Here is a 25,961-nt window from a genome sequence, read left to right as displayed (position 1 = left end):
CTCTTACTACTTCACTTAGGGATAAGCTCCCATGGATTTAACTATTTTCTCTATGCTGATAGCTCTCAGATTTATCCTGTTCCCACTTCTCAGCTGTGGGGAGTAAAAATCCAAGAGATATCATTTCTGAGTAATTAATATTCAATGTGTTAATTATAGCTAGCAAATAATTAATAAAATGAGATCAGTGACACTCAGAACCAAAGCAGAACTTCATGGGCTGTTGGATGTTTAAATACCCTTGGAAGAGTGAGTGTTCCCAAAAGGCAAAAATCAAATCTGATTGATTAATGACTAATAAGAAAATGAGTATTATAATGACAGGAGGGGTTATTCTAGTGACAGAACTTTGATTATATCTCTTTTATTCATCTTTAGCCAGACCACCCCTGCCTCGGGAAGTCTAAACAAAGGGATCTACTTTTACTTAAGCCACTTATGCCCCATGAAAGGAGTCTGACCCAAGATTGAGGAAAATGTTAGCCTAAGTCTCATTATTCATTCTGTCCTTCAGAGGCTACTTTGATCTGAATGAGGGAATACAAAGGAAAAACTTCCTGGATTCCCAGCTGTCAATTGGTTATTAATATAAGAGAAAATAATCATTTTTCTCACTGCTGACTTCCAATCTTGACTCTCTAACTGCATTTCAGACATCTTGATCTGGATGTCCAGTAGATTTAAAATTAATATGTCCAAAACTGAATTCCTTATCTTTTTCCCTCACTGTGTCTTCTCTTTTTCCGTCTTTCTGTCTCAAGTCCCTCTTTACTCTAGTCTATCCTATTCTCAGCTATCAAGGCGATTTCCCTTAAAAGTAGGTTCTGCCCATGTCATCCTTCTCCCTCCTCCCCCTGGCCAGCCTCTTTGACTTTTGAAGTCCTTCCTACCTTTCCAGTCTTCTTACACTTTGCTCCCTTCCTCCATTTTCTCTGGATCTTGCAGTTCCTCGCACTCTACATTCTGTACTAGGCACCTTTTTGTAAGCTATCTCCTGTTTCTGGAAGTTCTCCATTCTGCCTGTTGGCTTTCTTAAAGGATCAGTTCCATCTTACTTTCTGCCAGAGGCCTTTCCCATCCCCCTTCCCCTCCCTGTACCACCATGCTTCCTTATGAGATTACATTCATTAACAATACGTTGATCTTGATGTGCATAATTCTTGGCATGTTGTCTCATGAGAATGAGAGCTTCCTGAAGGGAGAGAAAACGTGGGGGTGTGTGTGGTTTTTTCTTTTTAATCTTTCCTTATACCACATGTGCTTAGCACATAGTCTGGCATATAGCAATTGCTTTTAATAAATGCTGATTTATTGACTGAGAGAGAAGGATTTCATGACCAGATGACTAGACAGGAGACTATTAGACTAGACTCTGAAGTGAATGGAGTGTTCAGAGAGCTGCCAGCCCTTTTCAGCCCTGAACATCCCCTTTTGATGGCCACCTGTCACCCAATTCTCCCCTGTGGCTCCAAGAAACTATAACATGCAGTGGCTAACCCCTGGGAAAACCATCTCAGCACTCAGACTAAACTGACTAAACTAGGGCGAAGGTAACTGAGATGCCTCAAACCCATCAGTGAGTTAAAATAATGCCCACCATAAGCCTACAGAGGCTTCCCCTGCCAAATGGGCTGATGGGAACAGTTTATTATGATGGCTACAAAGGAGGGGAGATCCCACTTTGTGGAGCACTTAGAGCTTTGTCCAAAGATGCCTAGGTCATCCACTGCATCTAGGGCCCTCCCTGGGCAGCCTGATGGCCTTCTCTGAACACTGGACTTCTGTGCCTCTGGAAAAAAGAGGGAGGCTTTGCGTGACTGTCTCATGCTGTCCAATTCACACCCAAATCAAGGCATCATCCCTGATATCATTGGTCTTCTTCAAAAATGAAGGATGAGAAAGACATATTCAGTATAGACGTAACATTTTTCAGATACTTGTGACAGCTGCTTAGAAGTTGATAGGATTATGTGAAAATACTTTCTTCATTTTATTCATTCATTATAGCTAATAACAGGTTAGGAAAATGGTGAAAAAGGAAAGAAAAACGATTAGAGAAATCTTTTGGAGGAATTTAACAAAGTTTCTGCCTCCCCCGCCCCCCCCCCCATGTTTGTCATTTTCATTCCTTTTCAATTCTAGATTTATTCCTAGTTATACAAATTGCTGTTTTCTTTGGCAGGCACTGGAAGCAAGACTGCGTGAAATTATGTAATGTCTGAAAAGTTATGTTCATGATTAATTAGCTTATCCCAGAGTGGTATGTTATGTGTGGAATAAGGAGATCATACTTTTTTATTTGGCAATGAAGTTAAATGCCCCTGCTCAGATCATGTTACTTTCCAATGTTTTTCTACTATATGTTTAACTTGATCTCTAAAAAACATGAAATGTAGTTTCATTGCCAAATATGCTAGCATTGGTATTGTATTTCAAGCTAGTATCACAGATTGACTTTAAAAAGCAACATTTGCATAGTAATCACATCTTACTGAATGAATAGTAAAAGCCAACAGAATCCATTATTAATATCTAAATCTCTAAAGTAATATGTAGTCAACTTTTGTGACGTAATAATCAATTAAATTCTTTTAAACCTATTTAAAATCTTAAACCTAGCCCAACAGGAACTGGGTGAAAAGACATCTTAAACTGAGACAATGACATTCTTACTGTAGTTTAGTTGTGAAGATCCATCTCTCTTCTTGTGAGCCATAGTTTTCTATACAGGCAGCTAACTGGCCCAATAGATAGAGTGCTAGACTTGAAGTCTAGAACTGAGGTCAAGTCCTGTTTCTTGATATTTATTAGTATTTGGAAGTTTAGTCTACAAGACATAGCAAAAACAGTCCCTGCCTTCCTCAAGAAGCTCATTTTACTATTCCTTTCCTCAGTTTTCTCATCTGCAAAAAGGGGATAATAATAGCATATACTACTTGTCAGATTATTGTAAGGATCAAATGGGATAACATGTAAAAAACATTTTGTAAACCTTAAAGCAAAAATAAGTGCTTGCTAATGTTATTATCAATGTATCTCTTATTCATTTTTAACTTAAACTGGGCACCTTGTGACTAGTTGAGCAGAAGGGATGTAATGTTAAAACTAGGTAGCTTTATTTCCAACTTTTCTAGACCGATTTTTACATGTCATGTTTGCATTATTTCTAACATTAGATGTATATGTTCATGTTCAAATATAATCATTAATTTTCTTGGACAGACTTCATTTTGGTTTAGTTATACCACTATTTTTCTTCTTCTTTTCCTTTTTATCCTTTTCCTTCAACCATGTGCAGTAGTAGAGATAATTTAAAAATTTTTTTACAAAGGCAATCATAATGCTACCAGTTACCATCTAGCCTAAAAGCTACTGGTTGAATTAGACATTTTCTTATACTATAAATATACATATATGTTATATGTATGTATATATATGTGTGTGTGTGTGTGTGTATGTGTGTGTGTGTATATATATATATGTATATATATATATATATATAATATATCCTAATCTTAATATTATATTGTTTTAAGTCACTGTGTAAGATGTTTCCTTGTTTTGATTATGATCATTATGGAAACAAGTGGTAATAATGGATTGGTAAAAATGTAATGTAATCTAGCAAATTTAATCTTTCTAAAAACTTTTTTTGAAGTTTTTTTGAGTTTTTTTGAAGCGTGTAATGTTAACTACAGTTTATTATATATCTTTTTTCCTCAAAATCTTTAGACTTTCTAAACTTGTTACATTTTTAATGATATTTTATGGTCCTATAATCAAAACTTCTAGGTTTTGTTACTGATTTCACTCTTCCCTATGTCCCTTGTTTGATGTGTTTCTGTCTGTCAGCTTTTAAGCTTAAGTTCTTTGGTTGTAATAATTATGAGGATGTTTTCAGAAGAAAATTTTATATTTCCTAGAAGCAGTAAATATTCAGTAGAAAATCTAGATGACAGTAGAATTATGTTTGTTGTTGTTGTTTTTAATTTGTTACTGTTACTGCTGTGATTTCCATTTGGTCTCCTCAATACCCATCCACAAAGTTTCCTTATTATTGAGAAAATTTTGTAATTTTTGACTTTGCCAACAGTTGGGAAATAGTAAAGAAGTATATTTAGATCTCTATTTTGTTTTTAGGTTTGTTATTGCCTTTTAAAGAGTAACCATCCACATAGGAGTTAAATCCATGTTCATAGTTATTTTTAGACTATCTGCATAATTTTATGACTATGTACTATTAGAGTAATAAATTGAATTTAATCCTATTTACTTCGGGAGATATTGAATGGTCAACAGTTGTGGAGTGGAGTTTTGTGTTGCTTCATGTATCATTACAATTTGTTATTTTATACATATTTTTAAAACTTTTTATGTTTATTCTGTTTCCTTCAGCTATCTTTTAATCAACTCTCTCTTTGCTTCCCAAAAATGGTGTCCTCTCTTTTAGTCTAACTTATACACTAAAAATAATTTAATAGTGGTAATAGTAGAGTGAGCAGCTCTAAGCACACTTCAGGTATATACATACCATTATGGACACTCATTGGGAAAAATTCAGGATTCTAAAAACTCACAACAGCTTCAAACATAGTTTGGTGATATTAGGAATTTAAAAAATAAATAAACTAATTAATAAATACAAGCAAATCAGCTTTTTTACGTTAGTGGAGCTCCCCTTTTACATGGAGTAATATTATGGCCTTGCCCTTATATTAACAAATAAGTTAATGGGGAAATTAAGTAAACACATCACCAATTACAAATAGGAATTAACAAAAGTAAAAAAAAAAAAAAAAAACTAAAAAAAAAAACTTCAGTTGAGTTATACTGAAAGTAGTTAAAAATCATGCCTAATTTACCCACTTTTCCTTAGGAATGATTGTTAGTCAATTTTTTCTTAACTTGCTAAGGAGAATGTCTTTTTTTAGTATGTGAAATAGTTTAAAAATGTTTCAGTTTGAAGGTAAAATTCAAGACTTAGAGCTATCTTAGACTAGGTACTCAGCCTCATTTAGTATCACTGATTTTTTTCTTCCCAAATTTGTCATGTTTGTTGTTCTATGCTCTGTATATTATTATTGTGTTTCTTGCTGTCCTTAGTTTCTGTGACTTAAAGATGAATTATAAGTTAGTGTTTCAGTCAATATCACATTACATTTGTTGTTTTTGGTGCCAAAGATTTGCAATTTATTTTGTTCTTTCCTCCTTAGGACATGGTTTCTATCCACTTCGTGTCTTTTCCATTCTCACTAAAGATATAGTGGTTCTGAAATTTTCAGCTTTAGCCAAGGTCATTTCATTAAAATCAGCCATAAATTACTTGAGGGACATTTTTTTTTTCAGTTATTTTTTAATAGAAAAATGTAATCCTTAAAAATTCTTATAATGTTGCTTTCAATTTTTTACTTTTCTAAGTCTAGGCTAGGGTTTGAATTGCATCAGTCATGTTGCTCGGTGATGATGATAGTTTGCAGACTTCCTGTAAGTATGTGTTGAATTTTCAGTAGGGTTGAACTAGACTGATATTGCTTAAAAATATAAATGTATTTGTACAGTTTCTGATGATGTGGATACAGGAGAAGCTTTCAGATGAAACCTTAAAAACCTATCCACATTCCAAATTGACAGTGCTCTACTTCTTTTATGAAAAAGAAGGCTGCTTCATTGTCCTTTCTCAGAATTTGTAGTCTTACATCAAGTTGAGTAATGAGAAGCTTCTTCTCCTCCTTAAGGATATTGAAAGGATTTGTGCCCTTACAGGAAATCTGTACCCACAATCAGTATACTTACAAATGGTACCCTTCCCTAATTAGAGCAAATTCAAGACTACAGATTAGGGATATGGCATTTCAGTTATCTTTAAACAATGGGTTATGTTTGGTGATCTGTGAAATCCATCCTTCTTCCCCCTTTGTAGTAAGCAAGTTTACATTATCTTAAGCATGCTTATTGGCTTTTGATTATGGGAATTTCTCAGTGTGATCCTTGACAGATTTTAGCTTCTAAAGGAATAATGAAAGAAAATTAGGGAGAAGAAAGGAATGGTTTAATCTGGATGTAAAAGAAAACTTAAAATGCTTCATTTTTATAAAATTGTGTCTAGTTTATCAATACCTTATTAAAAAAAAAAAAAAAAGAAAGACAACACCCCTCTCCCCCCGCCCCAAACCAAGAGAACTTGATGGTAAAATAACAGTTGTCTTATATAGAATCTCAGAACATCCAACTAATAAATCCTATTTTACTAGTTATGTAGAAACTCAGTCCACAGAGGACTGCTATAATATCCCCTTACAGAAACACTGAAAAGCATAATGAATAGGAGAAAGCAATAAAATTAAAATAATAAATTGTCTGCAAAAAGACTTGTAGTAAATAAGTCCCATCACCAACTTTTATGAAATAACTTTTGTGAAAATTATCCAGCTATCTACTCAGGGTCAGATTTCATAATGGAGGTTTAGGAGCATCCTTAGAACAAGAAAAAAGGACCATCGTTTGGCTGAGAAAAGTGGGGACAGACAAGTTATGTCCATGTTTTTTCATTTTAAACAAAAAAGTCATTATTTTATTTTGAATATCAATAAACCAGAAAAAAATTAGTTTTTGTTTGTTTGTTTGTTTGTTTGTTTTTTTATGTCATGAAATATACACTTGAAAATGGTAACAATCCTAACTTTGCTTTGGTTTGTTCTGTTAGGTTTACATTGATAACTGAAGCTGCTTACATACTGATGGGATTTTGTTTAACTTAGTAGTCTTTCTAGTGGATGTCATTCTGGGATAGTAGACCATCCCTTGGGCTGGCTGCCAGCTCCAAAACTGATTATTTGGGCCCTGTAATCATCCTTCACTCCTCCCCACAGCAGCATTTTAGATTCTGCTTCTAGAACTCTCCAAGACTCAGCAATAGATAGCATTTTATCTAATCTCACCTGGAACCAGGTCACTACCTCACTTGCCTGCTGGTTTCCATATTGCCACTGAAGAATCATCCTCAGCTTAGTGTCTCTCCCTCATGTGGCTTTACCACTGTTGGAATGTAAATTTGTGTGCTTGTAGTTGTATCTCCGAGCTTACAGTCCCTAACACAGAGTGAGTGCTTAATCAATGCTTATTTTGTCTTCCTGTCTGTATACATATTCTAGAGCTGCCTAATTGAATAGTAGCCACACCAATCATTGGTAAGGGCTAAAGGACAAGTCAAAGACCATCTTTTAAGGGCTTCCTGTGTGCTGGGTATTGCCCTAAACACTGGGGAATAAATGGCAAAAATAGCTCACATTTTAGTGGGGGAGACAATATGCAAACAACTTTGGATATATAAATAATATAAATTTGGTTTAGAAAAGTGTGAGCAGAGAGGAAGAGGAGGCACCATTTGAAGACAAAATTCATAAGAATGAAATGATTGCTTGATTAAGGTAACTACTATTTTTAGAAACCTTGTGATCCAGACCATAGCTTAAACATGCTGTAAACATGCCTGCATTGTTGCCTTTTTCTGTTCACACATCTGTGGAGATCATAGAATGAAGAGATGAAGACAAGAAATTAAATAGAATTAAATGCAAAATAATGCATAAATGGCAATATAAACTACTGTAGAATTATTTTAGCATAGATTGTTGTGCTTATTTATATTCAGAGGAAGTGAAGCAGTATTTGCTTGCAGAACTAGTCAGTATAAGTGAGATACAAAAGAAAGATTTCATCCTTAATAAAAGGATTGCTTACCATATAATTGAAAATATAGAGTATGCTTCCATGAAACGAAGGCAAAATAAAATATTACTTTTATAAGATGCATTTAGAGTGAGAACCTTGATTCTTCTAGTTACTTTTATGCCAAGATTTTGAAAGTAGTCTCAAAATATTACTGCATAAATTTTATCTCAATCCAGGATTTCTGATAGTTTATTTTTTATTCTGTATTTGTATCTTTTGGACCATATTTCTTTTTCTGACTTTTATATTTAAATTTCCTTTTTTTAAATCAATAACTACTTTTATTTTAGATACATTTTTAAATATAAAAATTACTGATATCTTTAAATTTTTACATCCATTTCTATAATATCCCTTTTCTTCCCCTATTAAATCATTATTTGATGAAAAAATAATAATAGTTAACATTTAGGCAAGTCTTTGGACTTACAAAGCACTTTATAGATATTTCATTTGATAATTGAATTAAAAAGAAAGGAATTATCAAGTAAAAGGACAGTAGGAATTATAGATGATGAAGCAGTCGTGGGAAAACAGGCACCCTGATGTATATTACTTGTTTGGCTATGAATTCGTATAATCATTCTGGAAAGTAATTTGGAATTATGCAGATAAAGTGACTAGAATGTCAGTTCCCTTTCATCCAGAGATTTTACTGCTAGGCAGATACCCAGAGGAAGTCAATAACAAAATAAGAGGCTTTATATATATGCCTGAATATTTATGACAGCTGTTTTTGTTATAGCACAGAACTAGAAACAAAGTGAATGTCCATCATCTGGAGACTAGCTAAATAAAATGTGGTACATGAGTGTTTTGGAATATTATGGTGCTATAAGAAATGAACATGATAAGTAGAAAGAAATATGGCAAGGCCATGAACCATGAAAACATTGACTATCACAATAGAAATGTAAAGAAAACGCCAACAAAATAATCAAAACCATGTGCCAAAACATAATCTTGTTTGCTCTTTCAAGATATTAAAATCTTATTTCTCCTTTTGAAAATTGTTTGTTAAAATAATTATACTTTGGGAATAGTTTTGTTCTTATATATTTGAATTAATTATTAAAATATCTTTACTATCTGATGCATATTAATATTTAATACAAAACTTTCCTTCCCCCTTCTAGAGCTTCCCTTTTTATCTTAGTTGCATTGATTTTGTTTGCACAAAAGCTTTTCATGTAATCAAAATTATCCCTAATTTTTATCTCAAGAAAGCACTTTCTATTCATTCCAATTAATTATCTTAAAGGAGACTTTCAGAAGGTATATGCATCATTAGGATTGTAACTTTTATATAATATTCTGAAAATGCTACATATAATTAGTTTTGGAAGGTTATGATGTTTTTTGTTTGCTTATTTGTTTTTTAAGAGAACATATTTCTATGATTCTGAAGTTGTTGTCTTTTTGCCTAAACAGTAACAGAGTTTTTTTTACCTTAAAACATGAGTCATTGAGAAATGATAAACTTGAGGGTAGAAAATAACCTATCAGTGTGTTTGAAAAGAGTCCAAATAAAATAAAGTACAGTAGGTTTTTTTCTTTTTCTTTTTTTTTTTTTTTTTTTTTGTTGTTGATGATGATGATGTTCTGATTTTTCTTTTCTTTTTTTCTATTATTTTTTTTATTATAGCTCTTTATTTACAAGATATATGCATGGGTAATTTTTCAACATTGACAATTGCAAAACCTTTTGTTTCAACTTTTCCCCTCCTTCTCCCCACCCTTTCCCCCAGATGGCAGGTTGACCAATTCATGTTAAATATGTTAAAATATAAGTTAAATACAATATATGTATACATGTCCATACAGTTATTTTGCTGAAGTATGATAGTTATTAAGGGAAATATCTTAATAGAATATCACGAAGCATATCATTTGGTATTGTTGCTAGAGAAAGAATACTAGGTTCTAAAGACTTTGGGTCTTAGCTATTGTTTTAGGCATTATCATATGCCTAAGACTGATATGGATAAAATATAATCTCAGTCCTGGTACAGCCAAACTAGCACCAGTGCTGCCAAAGGTGGAAGCATCTTTTATACATCGTGCCCAGACCTTGTGTCCTAAGAGGCTGAACAGCACAAACCATAACTTTAAGTACATATTGTTGAGTTGTTTTCATAATATCTGATTTTCCTAAATTCATTTGGGGTTTTCTTGGCAAAGAAACCTGAGGTTTTCCATGTCCTTCTTCACTTCATTTTACAGAGAGGAACTGAGATAAGCAGAGTTGAGAGACTTGCCCTAGGTTATGTAACTATCTGAGTTTGGATTTGAACTCAGGTCTTCCTAACTTTTGATGAGTTACTTTTAACTACTAAGCCTTCTAACTGCATATATGTTTTCTTACTCATACATACCTAAAAGTAGCCTAGGCTAAATGCATTAATGTCTAATATTTTTCTTTCCCCTTTCAGTTAATCTTCCTCCCCTCTGGCTTCTTATATTTAGTTTTGTTATTTTTATTTTTATTTATTTTTTAAAGGAATATTTTCTTTGCATTGTTTCTTCATTAAATTTCTGCCTTTTGAGTGTGTCCTGAGATTTTATTCTCTGATTTGGGGATTTTATCGACATTTATTCCTTTTTAAATCTCTCTTGTATTCCTTATGGGTTTCTTCAAAGCTTTAGAAGTACCAGCCTTGAGCTCCTCTTCTAAGCCATTTCTGTGTCATTTCCTTCTTAGATCTTGTTCCCTTATCCTTTCATATACTATGTCTCACTCTTAAAAAAGTATTGATTTATGAGGAAAATGATATAATATAGAAGTAAGGCCCCAGGGTAGAACCAACCATGCTTTCTGATTCTAGCCTCCCTACCTAGATCTTTTTACTTCCTAGTAGATTTTCTATATCATCTCTTGCATATGTGTCCCTTTCCCCCTTTTGGATACTAGACTTGTAGACTTTCTAGGTAATGGAAATAATAGTACTTTCATAGAAAGTAGCTTCCTAATGGTCAGCTGCCTCTTCATAAGGTTTTTTTGAAGAAAACTTTGATTACAAATTGTAAATGAAGAATTCATATGTTCTTTAAGATTGTTGCTTTTTGAAGAAAGTAACAATGTTAATGAAAAGAAGAAAGCCAAATGTAAATAATGATAATGACCAAACTTGGAAGTAGAGAAGAAAGGAGGAAACACTTGTATCCTTTCAGCTGAGAATTGAGGAAAAATTATCAAAGATTCACATTGCATGCACTGGCGTTCACAATTACTTTGTCTCTTGATTTTTGCCAACGTTTTCTTTGAGGAGGGAGAGCTTATTTGATGGGATAGGGGAACCAATATCCAGAAACAAACTACAGTGAAAAAATAAATAAAATTCATTTTTAAAGGAAAAAAAAAAAGATTGTTGCTTTTTGTCTGTCTTCCAGTTTTTGCCCTATCTTTAGAGAAGTTCTTCATTCTAAAGTCATGTCTTTCCAATCTGCTAATTAAGTTTTATAATTTTACATTTATTATCCTATTGTGGGGATTATTTCTGCCTTGTTTATTCTTTATATGCATTAAAAAGTCTAAGTTCTGACCTTTCTTTCTAATTTATTTTATGGATTTCATATTTTTTCCTGGATTTTCTTATTATTCTCTTTTGGGAATCTAAGGCATTCTACTTTTCATCAATGATTGGTTCACTTTCCACTCTCTTAGAACAAGAGTTTTATATTCTTTTTAAGATATGCCAGTTATTCTTCATTCTGATTTAGGATATACTTTGTTGGTTCAACTTTTTGATATCCCAGTTTTTAAATTTGTTTTTTCTTTTTTTCTGAGGCTGGGGTTAAGTGACTTGCCCAGGGTCACAGAGCTAGGACGTGTTAAGTGTCTGAGATCACATTTGAACTCAGGTCCTCCTGAATTCAAGGCTGGTGCTCTATCCACTGTGCCACCTAGCTGCCCCCCAGTTTTTTAATTTATTTTGAAAATCTTAGTAATCTCCTATCCTTCCATTTTTTTTCTCTGCTTCATTTCCTAAACCTATTCTGTTTCCTCTTGAAATTTTCATTTTGACTGTCTCATTCTCCTATTCTGTCACCTCAGTTTTGCCCTTTATTTCCTTTCTTTGCAGCCTTGACATACTCAACTATATTTTGTCCTCTACCTTTGGTTCTTTTGCTCTGGTACCATTTATGCCCTGCTAATCCTCAACTCTGGGTCTCTATCTTCATCTTTTCTCCTCTGTTAGTTTTCTTAATCGTAGAAGTCCTTACTAGATGAACTACAAATTTATATATTATCCAGCCTCATCTGGACTTGTCTTATGGCTCAGGAAAACTTTTATTCTTTTTTATTCTTTTTCCACTTCAGCAACTGCTACAAACGTTTCCTTCCCTCCTAAAGCTCCCAGTGCTGCCCCAAACCTCTTCTCTTAGAAAAGAATTATAGTGAATTATAGTAACTGCATTTCTAAAAGACTTTTAATTTTACAAAGTACTTTACATACATTATCTCATTTGGGCCTTTCATCCTGTGAGATAGGTGTAAATCTCATTTTACAGACCAGGGAAACAGAAAGATTAATTGTCCAACCTCACATAGGAGGTGTCTGAGGAAGAATTTGAATTCAGATTTTTCTGACTCTAGGTCACCTTTCTACATCTTCACCCACTTCTTTCTCTTTCTTCTTTTTCTTTGACTCCTTTTTGCCAAGATTACTTTCTCTCTAAGTTCTTGATTTCTGTTCTCCTATTTTTCCTTCTCTTTCTATCTCCAATCTGTTCTTCACAGCAATCTTCCTAAACAACAATTTTGATCATTTTGCACATCAGAAATAACACGGGATTTGGAGTCAGAAAATCTGATTGCAGTTAATTCAGAGTTTTGCTGATAATTATTTTTGAGACAATTATTCCAGAGGCACTAAGGCTACAAAGATGAAGATGAGATAACCCCTACCCTCAGGAAAATTCTGTTGGAGATGGTGGCTGTGGTGGTTCAGTTTATGGACTTATGCATACATATACAGGGAAAAAAAGACAAGAAAATTTTGGGAGAGGCTTTTGCATCTGGGAAAATCTGTAGAAGACTCTTACAAGAGGCGGCATTTGAGTCAGCCTTTGGAGGGACTTGGGATTGGCATAAGGGAAGGGATGGTTATGGTTAAGGTTTAAAGGAAGCTGTTGCCAAGGCAATGGGAAATGGAGTGTCATGGGTTACAGAGTCCATGAAGACAAGAAATGTCCCATAATTTTGAAGTTGTAGGTCGGGGTCAGGTTGTAAAGGATTTAAAATGCTCAACAAAAGAGTTTTGGTTTGATCCTAAGGTAATAGAGTTTATTTTGGAGTGCAGTACTTTAGGGTAAGCCATTTAGCTTCCTTGGACCTCAGTTTCCTCATCTGCCACATAGAAATGTCTGAGCTAATCTTGAAGTTCCTCTTGCTCTGAATCTAGGAGGCCGTACCAGACCATACCACAGCTCTTTAGCTTGTGCTCTGTTTTCTGTACAGGGAAAAATGCAGACGTTTTACCTATTATTTGTGTTCCATATCTGCATTCAGGCATTTTCTTTAGAGCACCCTCCTTTTTGAGTTCTGCTATCTTGCAAGGAAATAGGATTTACAGCTGATTCTTGAGTTCCATTCTTCCTGCTCCACCTCCATTCAAAATTTTGAGGTTATAGACTGCAGTCAGACTCTCCCTGTATCAGACCACTGTGTTGTTGAAATTGCCCAACCAAAATGTTGGGCTTATGGGCCTGTATTGGCACTTGACCAACCCCAAGAAGGAGTTAGTGGGGGAGGGGGATTATGCCATTGAGTAGTGGGCTAACCCTAAAAGAGATTTGACACTCTAAAAAGAGTTAGCTATAAGAAGAAATTTGACATGAAGCAGGAGTCCACCATAGACTGGCAAGCTAAATTCTAATAGAAGTTAGTGAGGAAATTTTAGTAGAATAGGTCTTTTTAGGGAAAATATGTTTTCAGGGGCTGACATCATAATTTAACTTTCATTTTAGAGACTGTAACTGTAATAGTTGTTGCCTATGCCAGGTATTTGGATTGAGAATTCTCCTGAATATCTCCACCTGGAGTGAGGCTTTAATAAAGTTCAAAAAAGGCATAACCAAAGTCAAAAAGGGCCACTTATAATCCTATCAGTGCTCCTCCCAGCTTGCCTGGGAGAATAGCTTGACTTCCTAATTGTTTACACTAATTCAGGCTCTCTCTGTCAAAAGCCTACCTAGCATCCAGGAACTTATCCACACCAGAGGTTTCCCCCATCCCAAGGCTGCCTCCTTCAGTGCTCTGCAGCACCAGCTCTTCACCAGCTACCAAGGCTTACACCCTCCTCCCTCTTTTATTTATTTATTTATTTTGCTATGCAGGTTTGTGTACATGTTGTGTCACCTCAGTAAAATGTTCACTTGTAGTGGGCAGGAATTGTTTTGGTTTTGTGGATGTGTTTGTATTTTCAGCTGCCAGCTGGGATGCAAATATTTAAATGCTTGGAAATTGAAATTAATTAAATCTTATTTCTGCTCAGTTTGGGTGCAGCTAGGTTGCCCAGTGGACTTAGTGCTGGGCCTGGAGACCTCAGTTCAAATTCATACTCAGATAGTAGCTGTGTGGCTTCTGGTAATTCACTCCACCCTGTCTGGCTCAGTTTTCTGATCTGTAAAATGGGATGGAGAAGGAAATGGCCAAGAACTCTGCCAAGAAAACCCCACATGGGGTCAGGCATGACAGAAATGAAGAACAATCTGTTTAGCTTAATGAACACTAGTTGAATCTTGATTTTGTCATCCACAAGATTAGCTCAACAGCTCTGAATTTTTTGCTTACAGCTTTGCTAAGCATGCCATCTTTGTCTTTGTACAAGGCCCCAAGTACAGGTTCTTCTAAAAAGCCCCTAGAGATCTCTTTCAGTCTTGGCTGGTGTCTGTCACTCCATCAGCTGATTACAAGGGGCCGGCCTATGAAGAATCTACCCAAATCCTAAATCCCCAGCTGGTGAACAAATTGTCAGTTTGTCAGCTGCTGCATTGAAATCTGAGTATATTATATTTGTGACATTTTACTAATAGCAAATTTAGTAATTCAGTTTTTAATTTGTTTTGTGTGACTTCATTTTACTGATCCTCTTCTGACTCATAGTGCTCATAAAATATCAATTTATCATTTCTAGAACATCTTCAATATCTCTAATCTGTAGTTCTCAGAACCCAGCTTTTTGAAAGTCAGGATACATGTTCATCTATAGCCATCTGACTCAGCTCCTACTCTCTAGGAATTTTCATAATTACACCCCTACTCTACTTTGTAGAAAACTAAAACTCAGCAAGATTGCACATCTAGTTAAGTACAGAGCTGAGATGAGATCATATAGGTCTCATAGCAGCTAATACCTTCCCTCTTGTGTCACTAATTTCATTAGTGACAGAGACATGGAGACCTCTTCTCCCAAGGGTCCTTCATGCTCTATCTTGATCTTCAAAACAAACTGGGGAAAAAAGGAATCATTTTGGAAGGAAGGGCTCCAAGTCATTGTTGTTGATTTTGCCAGAGGACTAACCAAGGTATAGCCACTGCTTCTGTCTGCTTCTTCGGAGCAGAATATTTCTAAAGTGTAAATTTAGTGATCTTTTCATGTGAATTGGTAATTCTTAAGTATGTAGGAATATAGGTGAGAAACACAACCAACAGTTAGCTGTCCTTACAAAGTTGGAAAGACAAAAATTCCTTGTTCCATTTTTAAGGTCATTCAGATATGGTTCCTTTCAGCAGAAGATTGTAGAATATCAAGAGATCGTTAATTTAAAACTTTTTGTGACTGAAATCCATTTTAACTTATTAGGAAGGATTATTTTTTTGAAGCAGTCTTAGTATGTTTTGAGAAGAATAAGTCATAATTCTTTGATCTATTTGTACACATTGCTTTAAAAGTTTTATTTTACAAAAGTGACAATGTTTAAGAAGTTAATTAGAATCTGATATATTAAGGTTGGCAAAAAAAAGTGTTTTGAATTATCAATAATTCAGTATCTTACATTGGTTTGTTGTTGCTGTTTTTAAAGAATATTGTGAAACTTATCCTTAAATGGTTTAAACACACATCAGCATCATGGGGTTCTCTTAAACATAGCATGAAGTGACAATATCTCTCTGCTTTGTATTATTGTGTATAGTGGGGGACATTATTCTTTCTAGCCATGAACTACTAGCAACCTTTGTCCTTTATGTTACCTTTAGTTAAAAAACGAAAATGAGCATGAATGCTGGCTGATGGCCACGTCTTTCTTGCAGCTAAAAATTCATCTGGGAAAGATAAATGGGATTGTAGATTTGGATTTGTTTCATTGCGTGAATGATATGTGACATTTCGTAAATTATTTAGCACTGCGAGGATGGCAGAAATGGCTTGAGCATTGTTATATCAAATGAAAGCAAGAATCCCATTAGTGCAAAGACTGGGTTTTAGCTAGAATCTATCAGGGGAATGTTGTCACTTTAAAATCAGATTGTTCTTTTAATTGCTATTTAAAGGAACAAAAGTGTTCCCAAGGTACTGCAGTTGAACATTCACAAGTAATAACTATGGATCCATAATTATGTGGCACTGATTATCTGGCATTTTAAAAACTGGCAAGAATCAGTGACCAATTTGTAGTACTTTTTTTTTTTTTTTTTTTTTTTAATTTTCTATCAGACTGTTTTCTATCTGTGACTAGAAATAAAAATGCCTTTTCATAGTTTCTTTGCTTTCTACCACATTAGAAATATGAATTAAACTGAAGAGCATAAGAAATGCCTGAATTGTAAAAAATATTCATGTTGGCAGTGTGTAAATACTCTGATGGAGCTTTCCTTACATTCAAAATTTATTTTAATTAATTTTAATCTTTGAAATGTTAGAACATTAAAGAAAATCATTGAAATTTAATATAGTCTTTAGAGATAATAAAATACTATTGTTTCTTTACTAATTTTATAAAGTGATCTTTTGAGTATCTCAATTATCTATGCAGTTTTTTGTAAGTAAAATTAATATGTACATTGGGTTTAAATTTAACAAAATATGAAATGTTTATATCTAAATCAGATTTATAAATTTAGGCCCAATTATTATTTTTTGCCTCATATTATTATGGGGTTGTATTTCTAATAGATTTTTGGTCCATAAGATTTAAGCAGACAGATTAGAAAATCTAAAAGTAAAACATTTAACCTGCTAGACAACAATTTAAAAACCATTAGATTTATTAATTTTTTATTTATTCTTACATTTATTTTTCATACATTATTGTATATTTAGGTTGATGAAAAGAAATCTCTCAAGTTTAGAGTCACCTATTCTGTGCATAAGAACATTACAGTTGCTGTGAGTGGTAAATAGCAATTGAGAAATCTGAAAATTTATGCAGATTTATACATTGTTAAGAGTGATTTCCATAGTGATCCTAATAGAGTGCTAGGGGTTAGACAAATGTTTTCTTGTTTCTTTTATAAAATGGTAATGTCAGAAATTAAGTATTCACCTTTGTTTAACATGGTTTATTTTTGAAGTTTGGTGTCAAAAAGAACATATTTTTGAAGCTGTTAATGGTGGCCTTTTTGCCCTGTATAGTGATCCCACCAAAATATTTTATTCTTACTTGGTGTCCAGTGTTATTTATGTCACTTGTAGAAACTGGACCTTTTTTGGTTAATATTTAATAGATAAATAAAAATGAATTGCATTTAAACATTTAATAAAGTAATGGTCTATTTTAAAAACCTTCCTCACCTTAATTATATTCATGATATCATTCACCCTAGTATAATAAGCATTGCTTTTATAATTATGAGATGTAGTTATAGCTATGAGGCATTAATTCACATTTCAGCCAGCTTTGACACTTAGTAGTTTTGGTGGTCTGGGGCAGTCATTTACTTTCTCTGGGCCTCAGTTTCCTCATTTATCCATAAAATTTAAAATAGTGCTTTTAGTTCTTAACTCATAATTCATTTAGAGAAGTATGAATTATTTTCTCATTAATCTTTAGATCAATGATTTTGTTAAAGTTGTTGCTTATGATAACATTTGTAACCTCAAATAAGTTCCTCATGATAAATGTTCTTGTTGGCTGCTTTGTGTATAACTGCCTTAGATGTTAGTTTGATAATATTTATTGGATTTATGTAAAACAAAGAGCTTACAGTCTTAGCCATTTACTGTTGACTCATTTTAAATGGATGCCATTTCCTTGTCTAAGACATAAATGAAAATTTTTTGGTTTTGTTTTATTTTCATTTCAAAGTTAAATACCAGGTGACTAAAGTAAAATTAATCACTTTTAAAATTTTGATTTTGATTTTGTTTTAGCCTCGTGCTGATCCCATTCCAATATGTAGCTTCTGTTTGGGGACAAAAGAATCAAATCGAGAGAAAAAACCTGAAGAACTCCTGTCTTGTGCAGATTGTGGCAGTAGTGGTAAGTTAGTGTATTTGTGTATTGACTAATAGTTTGTTTTTTTTTTTTGATGGTAGGACAGTTTCTTCATAAAATGTAACTCTTTATCCGTTAAAAAGTCTTCCCTCTTCCAAGTAGTTTTTCTAATATCATTCATGGGCTCTAAAAATGTTAAGAAGGGATAGAGACAAATGGGAATATTTCCTACCTTATATCATTAATAGTTGTATTTAAACAATATTTTGTAGTGGGCCTTGGTGAAAGGGTGCTGGTCTTGGCCTCCAGAAGACTTAAGCCCGAATTCCATCTTTGATATCACATATGTGTGTCCCTGTCACTTTGTGGGCCTGTATCTTTAAAGTGGAGATAATGATATTTTATAGCATTTACTGCTTGGGGTGGTAATACCCAAAGGAGACCTTGTCTAGGTAAGATTTTTGCAAACCTTAAAGCACTGCTCTAGAAATGCCAGCTGCTAATAATAACACATTATCATTGAAATCCCACTGGACAAGGAAGGACTAAACGGAAATTTCTCTGAAAGTGACTTATGAAGCCAGAAAAAGGCCTGATCTTGGGTCAGTGGGTGAATGAATTCCAAATTTCCAAGTTATATTACAAAATGAACATATTTATTTTAAATAATCTAGAGCTTTAGTTTAAAGATATGTCCACTTAGCTCAGCATCCTTCCTGGTTTAGATTGTGGTATCTACTTGTGAATTGTGGTATTTTAATATAATTCAAAGGAAAAAATGGGGGGGGTCAGTTATGTAGATGTAAGAATATTAAAGAAATACCCAGAAATAAGAAAAATTCCTCTAGTTTTAAAGCTAGGCCTAGAGCTGTTGACAGATTATTGTTATAGTCAATGTTTTCCTTAAAAGGTATAAGTAAATTGAACTGCCTGTTCTGTTATCAATAAAAGCTGCTAGTAGATAAGAGAGTTAAGTAACCTGCTTAAAGAGTAATGAAAATTCATTGTCTTTTGTCTTGTTTAATAGTGTTGCCACTATTAAGTGGCCTTTAGCCTGTGGTTGAAAAGAGAGAGATGAATAAGACATTTTTTCTTCATGAATAATATACTTACAATGTTTGTTAAAGAGACCTTGACAGTCTCTTAGATATAGTTTCATTAAAAATCATCTGTCTGGTGATAGTGTCATACATAGTGGCAAAAGACACAGTGATATTATCAGTATATTCCATTTAGTTAAATCCAGGGGTACAGTGCCATTGTTTTATGTTGGGATAGGTAGTGTTCATGGTTAGAAACTCTGGGTCCTAATTCTTAATTATGCAAGCATTCAACAAAATTTTTTTGAGTAACCAATCAGTAAGCATTTATTAAACAATTACTATTTGCCTGACAATATACTAAACACTAGAGATACAAAGAAAGGCAAAAAACAGTTCCTTTTTCCTAAGAAGCTTATAGTGCTGGAAATGTGTAAATAACTGTTCATACAATATACATACAGCGTTAATGGAAAGTAAACTTAGGGAAGAAGGCTTAGCAGCTGGAGGAACTAGAAATGGCTTTCTGGAGAACTTGGAATTTGAGCTGAGTCTTGAAGGAAGCTAAGTATTCTAAAAAATAGATTAGAAGGAACATTCCATATATGAGCAGAGCCAATGCAAAACGCACATAAGTGGGAGAGGGGGTGTTGTGCGCAAGGAACCTTAATATAGGTGAATATGGAGAGGGGAACAAAGTATAAAAAGACTGGAAAAGCAGGAAGATACTCTCCAGATTATAGAGAGCTTTAATCGACAAAGTACTGTATATTGAATCTTGGAGGTAATAGTTTATTGAGTAAGGAGTGACAAGGTCTGAATTATGCTTTAGGAGAATCCATTTGTCAGCTGAGACAGAGTATAGATTGGAGTAGGGGAAGATTTTAGATTGGGAACCCATATAGAAGGCTGTTGTTAGAATATACCAGTGAGAGATGATGATGTGAAGGATGTTTTAGCTCCACAAGAGAAGAGGCAAAGATGCATCTGACAGATGGTGTAAAGATAAAAAGCATAGGATTTGACAATGCATTGGAGTGAGAGTGAATAGTGGAGTATAATACCAAGGTTGCAAACCTGGGTGACAAGGAGAATGTTGGTGTCCTCTGATCTGAAGAGGAGGTGGAGTTTGGACAAAATATAATGAATAACTTCTATCTTAGACATGTTGAATTTGAGGTGCCCCTGGGACATCCAGTTTGAAATCTCCATAAGTGATTGATGATTTGGAATTGGAGCTCAGAAAAGATATAAAGGCTAGATATGTAGAGCTGAGCATCTTCTGCATAGAAGTGATGATTATCGGATCCATGGGAGTTAATGAGTTCACTAGTGAGACAGTGTAGAAAGAAAAGATGCAAAGCAAAACAATGGATTCCATCAACTTCTGAATTTTCTCATGCTGCTTTCCTTTGAATGAATTATTCTGCCTCACAGTCTTGTAGTTTTATTTGTCTCCAAACCAAGTAATATATCTGAGGGACCTAAATAAACAAAATACTAACTGATGTGAACATGGGGGCAGGAAGGAGAAAGGTGATTTCTTTTTCAAATGTTTCTTTTCAAATATTCCTTTGATTATGGGTGATATATATTTGAGTGGTGAAGAGATTTCTTCTTGGCTTATAAATTCAAAACTTCCTGAATAAAAAAAGCACTTTAGTTCTTGAATTTTTTAAAAAATGTAGCCCTCTTTTCTTCTTGCTCAAATCAGAGGACTGAGAAAGGGATATGTTAGGCTATTATGTAGCTTTTCATTTCAGTGTACAGGAATTTTATCTTCTTAGAGATCATAGAGAAGTCTTGGTTTCTTTTCATTTGGTTAAGGAAGTGATGTTTAAGACACGATTAAAAAAATATTTTAAACAACTTTTATTTACTTTTACGAAGAAAAAGAATAGTACCTGGAAGGCTTGTATAGCAGAAATTAATTTATCTTCAGATGAACTTAGCCTCTTCTTCAGGTAGAGAAATCTTAAGGCTTTGCAATGAGTGTATATTTCATTGCTGAAACTCAAGCCTGAGGAATCTTCACTTCCTTTGTTTGGCATTATAGGACAATTCAGAGCTCCTCTTTGGGCTTTGCAACTGAATCCTGCCCTAGTGTTCCGGAGAACTTAATCTTCCCCATATTGCCCTGTGCCAATCTGGGTTTGGCTCTTTTAGTCAAAAGACCATTGTTCCTAACACAGGGAAATGCTTTGTAGACATCCAATTTATAGGTAGGATCGAGTGGGTGGATTTTTTTTTTTTGTTTGTTTGTTTGTTTTGTTTTGTTTTTAAAATTGAAGGTTCAAAACCAAATACAATTTACTTTTAGGAGCTGTGTTATGACAGCCACTGGTGGTAACTATAGTAGAGAGAGAACTCACCATAATAGCTCAACAGTGCCCCCTAATGCCAGTGGAGTTCACTCAAGATTTATTGCAGGCTTTTGGGGAATACTTGTATGCATTTGATTATCACAGAACTGAGGTTCTTAACTTTTTTTTGAGTCAGGGATTCCTTTTTTAGAGTGATGTTTTCAAATGCAGAGAACAAGAATGAAAAGCACATAGATTACAGAGGAAACCAGCTATACTGAAATAAAATATAATTTTTGCCCCATCCAGTTTCAGAGAAAACCTGAAATATTTTGGGACCTAGATTAAGAACCCCTATTCCAGTGTGGTGATGTGACTATGGGACTGAGAAAAACCCATTGGTGACATTTAAGGTTGAAGAAAATGAGTTCACAGGTTTAATTGGAACTGTTAGATTGATCAAAAGGATTCCTAACATAAGATGTTTTCATGAGAAATACTCTGAGTACTATAAAACCAGGAGAAAAAAATAGATGGCAGCCCATAAGGAGAGTTGATCTTAATGTGTTTCCCATATGTGTCAGATGCTTTAGTAATTGCCCACCTGAAGTCTATTTTGTGTGATGTTGCATTTACAATTGACTTAGAGTTTTCATTTAGAATCTACTTAGATTTCATTGGCATGTGCAATAAATGTCTCCCCTTGTCTGACTTGACAAAGTAACCAGATTTTTTCCTAGGATAATCATAGTGCCAAAAAAGAGCATTTTATTTAACTATGTTATTACTTATAAAAATAGTTCAGAATTGTTTCATTCCACATATGCATGGCATCTAGGTTTTGTAAAAAATTATTTTTTATAATATCAATACAGTAAAAATGGCTTATCTCCAGGTTTATAAATATATTAGAACTTGTTAAAGTTTTACCTGGTTTTTATGATTCAACATACTTGTGAATTAACATTTATATTCTTTTTGCTTTGTTGAGGTTACCAGTATTCAGCTCAAGCTCTCCCTTCTACATTTTAAAGCTTTCCTAATTCTTCCCTCCCCCTTTCCCTCTCCCTCCTCCACCTCCTCACTCCCCCCCCCAAAAAAACCCAATAAACCAAACAAACAAAAAAAAAAAAACTATCAGAATTCTCACTCCCAAAACTATCTTGCCTTTGTTTCGTGTAAATTCTTCTTCTTCTTCTTCTTTTAAATTTATTTTTATTTATTTATGAGCTGATACTGAGTGATTTTGTGTAAATTCTTATAAATATATGTTTTGTGACTCCCTACTACTCCATTGGAATGTAAACTCCTTCAGAGCAGGGATTATTTCACTTTTGTCTTTGTATTCTGTCTTTATTGAGTGCTTGGCATATGGTAGGCACTTAATAGATGTTTATGATTAATTGGTTAAATTAATTTATTTGTCATATAATAAATAGTAGTAACACAGCCAGATCTGTAATTTCATTGAAATAGTGAGCTCGCAGATGATGATACTTCTTCTACCAATGGCAGAGTAGCACCTTTGTAATTCATAAAGTACTGAAGAATAAATGACTTGACTAGCTCACACAATGGAGTGGTGTAAGGAAATCCCACATTTCAATCCTGTCTCAGATACTTCAATTTGTGGAACTAGGTGAATCAGTCTCTCTGCCTCAGTGTCTCCATCTATAAAATGGGAATAATAACAGCACTTGCATCCAGAGTTGTTGTGAAGATGAAATGAGATAATAAATATAAAGTACTAAGCTATTGTTATTATATGTCAGAGAAGAGAATTGATCTCAAGTTGTGCTGGTTTAGAGAGAAACTCTCTATCCACTGTGCCATGCTGCCTCACTGTTAGATATTATAGCAAATCAAATATTCTATCGGTCCTATTACTCGTTAGTTAAAACTTAGTACTCATAAGCTGTGGTGGTGGTGGTGTTCAAATTAGCCAAGCAGAAATAAATGTTTAACTCTATGATGCTGTGGGAAAATTGTTTTAATTTCAAGCTGCACAGGAATGTGACAGTATTCACTCCAGCAAAGAAGGATAGCATGAACTGATGAACAGTAACATGACTTACATATAGAAAACCTGATTTATTTCTATACTAATCATTTTTTTTAACATCTTATACTATCCCTCATATTTTTCTTGTGCCACAGATGCACTGAAAAAGTTTAGTAATGTTTGCACTGTTTTTAAAGCACCTCTACCAAATATTATTTTACTTTAAAAGTTTTTAGTTATATTGGTACTTGTTCAGTGTAAATAAACTTGATTATTTTCACTTTACCAAATAAATTTACATTTCACATCAGGTTAATAAGTACTTATTACGGGTTTGCTATGTGCTAGGAACTATGCTAGATACTGGAAAAAATGCAAATCCTGCCTTCAAGGAGCTTACATGGTAGTAAAGGAAACAACATGTGCATGAAATAAATAAAAAAGTATGTAAAAGTGAAATAAACCTTAAGGAATTTCAAGAGGGCAGAAGCATTAATCACTGGAGAATCACTTCAACAGAAGCTTTAAAAGAGAGCTAGTAGTTCTTAGAATTAGAGGTAAGGAAGGAGGAGTATGTTCCAGTCCTGGACATACTATATAAGGGTAGAAATAGTATATATAGAAACCATCAAGTAAGCCAGTTTGGCTAGAATTATTTTTCTATAAGGAAAAGTAATGTGTAATCAGCCTGCAAAACTAGTTTGAAGCTGAATAGTAAAGAGCTTGTATTTTATATTAGAGATAATAGTGAGCCATGGAAGCTTCTCAAGTAGGGCTTTGGTGTAGTCATACCTGTGCCTTTAGGAAGATCAGCTTGGCACCTTTATACAGGTTAACTGCTAATCCTTCAGTAAGCAAGGTCAGTGAAAGATCTTTTGTCATCTTTGAATTTGATATATTAGCAAACACCTAAAACACAAAGGTATCCAAAACCCCAAAGAGAAATTATTACAAAATGGATGGATAGGTTGCCAGAATTTTAAATGGAATTGAAATAAGAATTAATGTGATCCTATTATCATATCGAATAATTAAAATCACTAGTTATTCTATCAGAGTCATTCACCTGGATTATCTTAACTAACAGTCTCATAGTCCATCTTAACTGGACTATGAGAAAGTAAAATCAAATGTTTTTTCATCCTTTAGCATTCATCACCATTGTTTATATTATGCCTTCTCTTTAGCTAACAGAGAAATTGACACTTGATATGATGAGGAATAGGTTATGGAATATTAGAAAGTGAATAGATCATCTAAAGAGCCCTAACCTGACTAGTGGTTGAGATGACATTCTCCTGAGCAAGTTGGATAAGGAACTGAACAAAGAATATGGTTCACCTCATTCAGCAAATCTTTTATTCATTTCCTTATTCTTCCTTTCATTTTTCAAGTGACAGGTGAAATTCTTTGGGTTGGCAATTTTATTATTATTGTTACTTTTAATTATCTCTATCTGTACTAATTTCCGTAGGCTAGCTTGAATACTGGCTAATAATTAAAACATGTTCTACATTGTTTCAGTGACCTTTAGCTATTTTTTATGATTTCTATGCTGACATCTATAGACTAGACTAGTTGTATACCCTGGACAAGTCATTTAATCCTGTTTACCTCAGTGTTCTCCTCTGTAAAATGAACTGGTAAATCACTCAAAAACAAACAAACCCAAAATCAAATGGAGTCATGAACAAAGTCATAATTGAAACGATAAATAATATAACATAATTTTATTGTTGAAAATTGTTTCAGTAATTGAATCTTAAAAACCACTGTGGACCTGCTCATCCTGTATTATACTTCTCATTTTCCTACTATAAATCTGTCATGGGACTCCACCTAGTATGCTGAGACTCTCCTTGAGTTCTCTTGACACTGAATGGATCTTAAAAGAAAACATGGCTGCCCATTTTTTTTGGAGGGGAAAGAGTCATACTTTTTTTTCTGTCATATTTAATGTTGCTTCTATCTAATTTCTTGTGCAACCCAGCTGTGTCTGCAGTGCTCCTTTCTACCATCCTTTGGATTATTTCAGGTAGCAAACAATAAACGATAAGGGAAGAATTTAATAAAAGAAAAATGAGTTTATATGTTTTATAAAGTGCAAGATTTAACAGACAAAAATTGTTTTAAAGGGTTAGGATTTATACATAGATTCCATTTTAATTTTATAGTTGTTGGGGTTTTTTTTAAGCATTTAATTTTTAACAGCAATATTAGTGGGACTTCTGAAGTCCTTAAGTTTTATTTTATTTCCTATTTAAGGACATTAAGCCACTTTTGATCAGAGTACACCTCTTAATGATGGGATTCTGTCTTTAGAGAGGTTTTGTATATGTAGATATATATGTGTGTATATACATACTCGTGTGTGTGTGTGTGTGTGTGTGTGTGTGTGTGTGTGTGTGTGTGTATAAATATAAATTACTCATTACGTTTAGAAGTACTTCTAATAAAATAGGGCCACAAGTTAAATGGATATGCTTGGATGTCTGTTTCACAGCT

General features: G+C 33.9%; 1 protein-coding gene across 8 annotated transcripts in view; it reads left to right on the top strand.

Moving 5' to 3' along the window:
• The window catches only part of KAT6B (lysine acetyltransferase 6B), a 208,214-nt gene that overhangs the window by 106,232 nt on the left and 76,021 nt on the right, over positions 1 to 25,961 (top strand). For all 8 annotated transcript variants that reach the window (XM_074296768.1, XM_074296769.1, XM_074296767.1 and 5 more), the window contains exon 4: positions 18,048 to 18,156. In XM_074296768.1, the coding sequence (XP_074152869.1) occupies positions 18,048 to 18,156 (109 nt within the window). The remainder of the gene's footprint in view (positions 1 to 18,047; positions 18,157 to 25,961) is intronic.

Source organism: Sminthopsis crassicaudata, chromosome 2, assembly GCF_048593235.1.
Source record: "Sminthopsis crassicaudata isolate SCR6 chromosome 2, ASM4859323v1, whole genome shotgun sequence".
Classification (NCBI taxonomy): Eukaryota; Metazoa; Chordata; class Mammalia; order Dasyuromorphia; family Dasyuridae; genus Sminthopsis; species Sminthopsis crassicaudata.
Note: the sequence above shows the minus strand (reverse complement) of the source record. Positions and strands in the feature narration are given on the sequence as shown.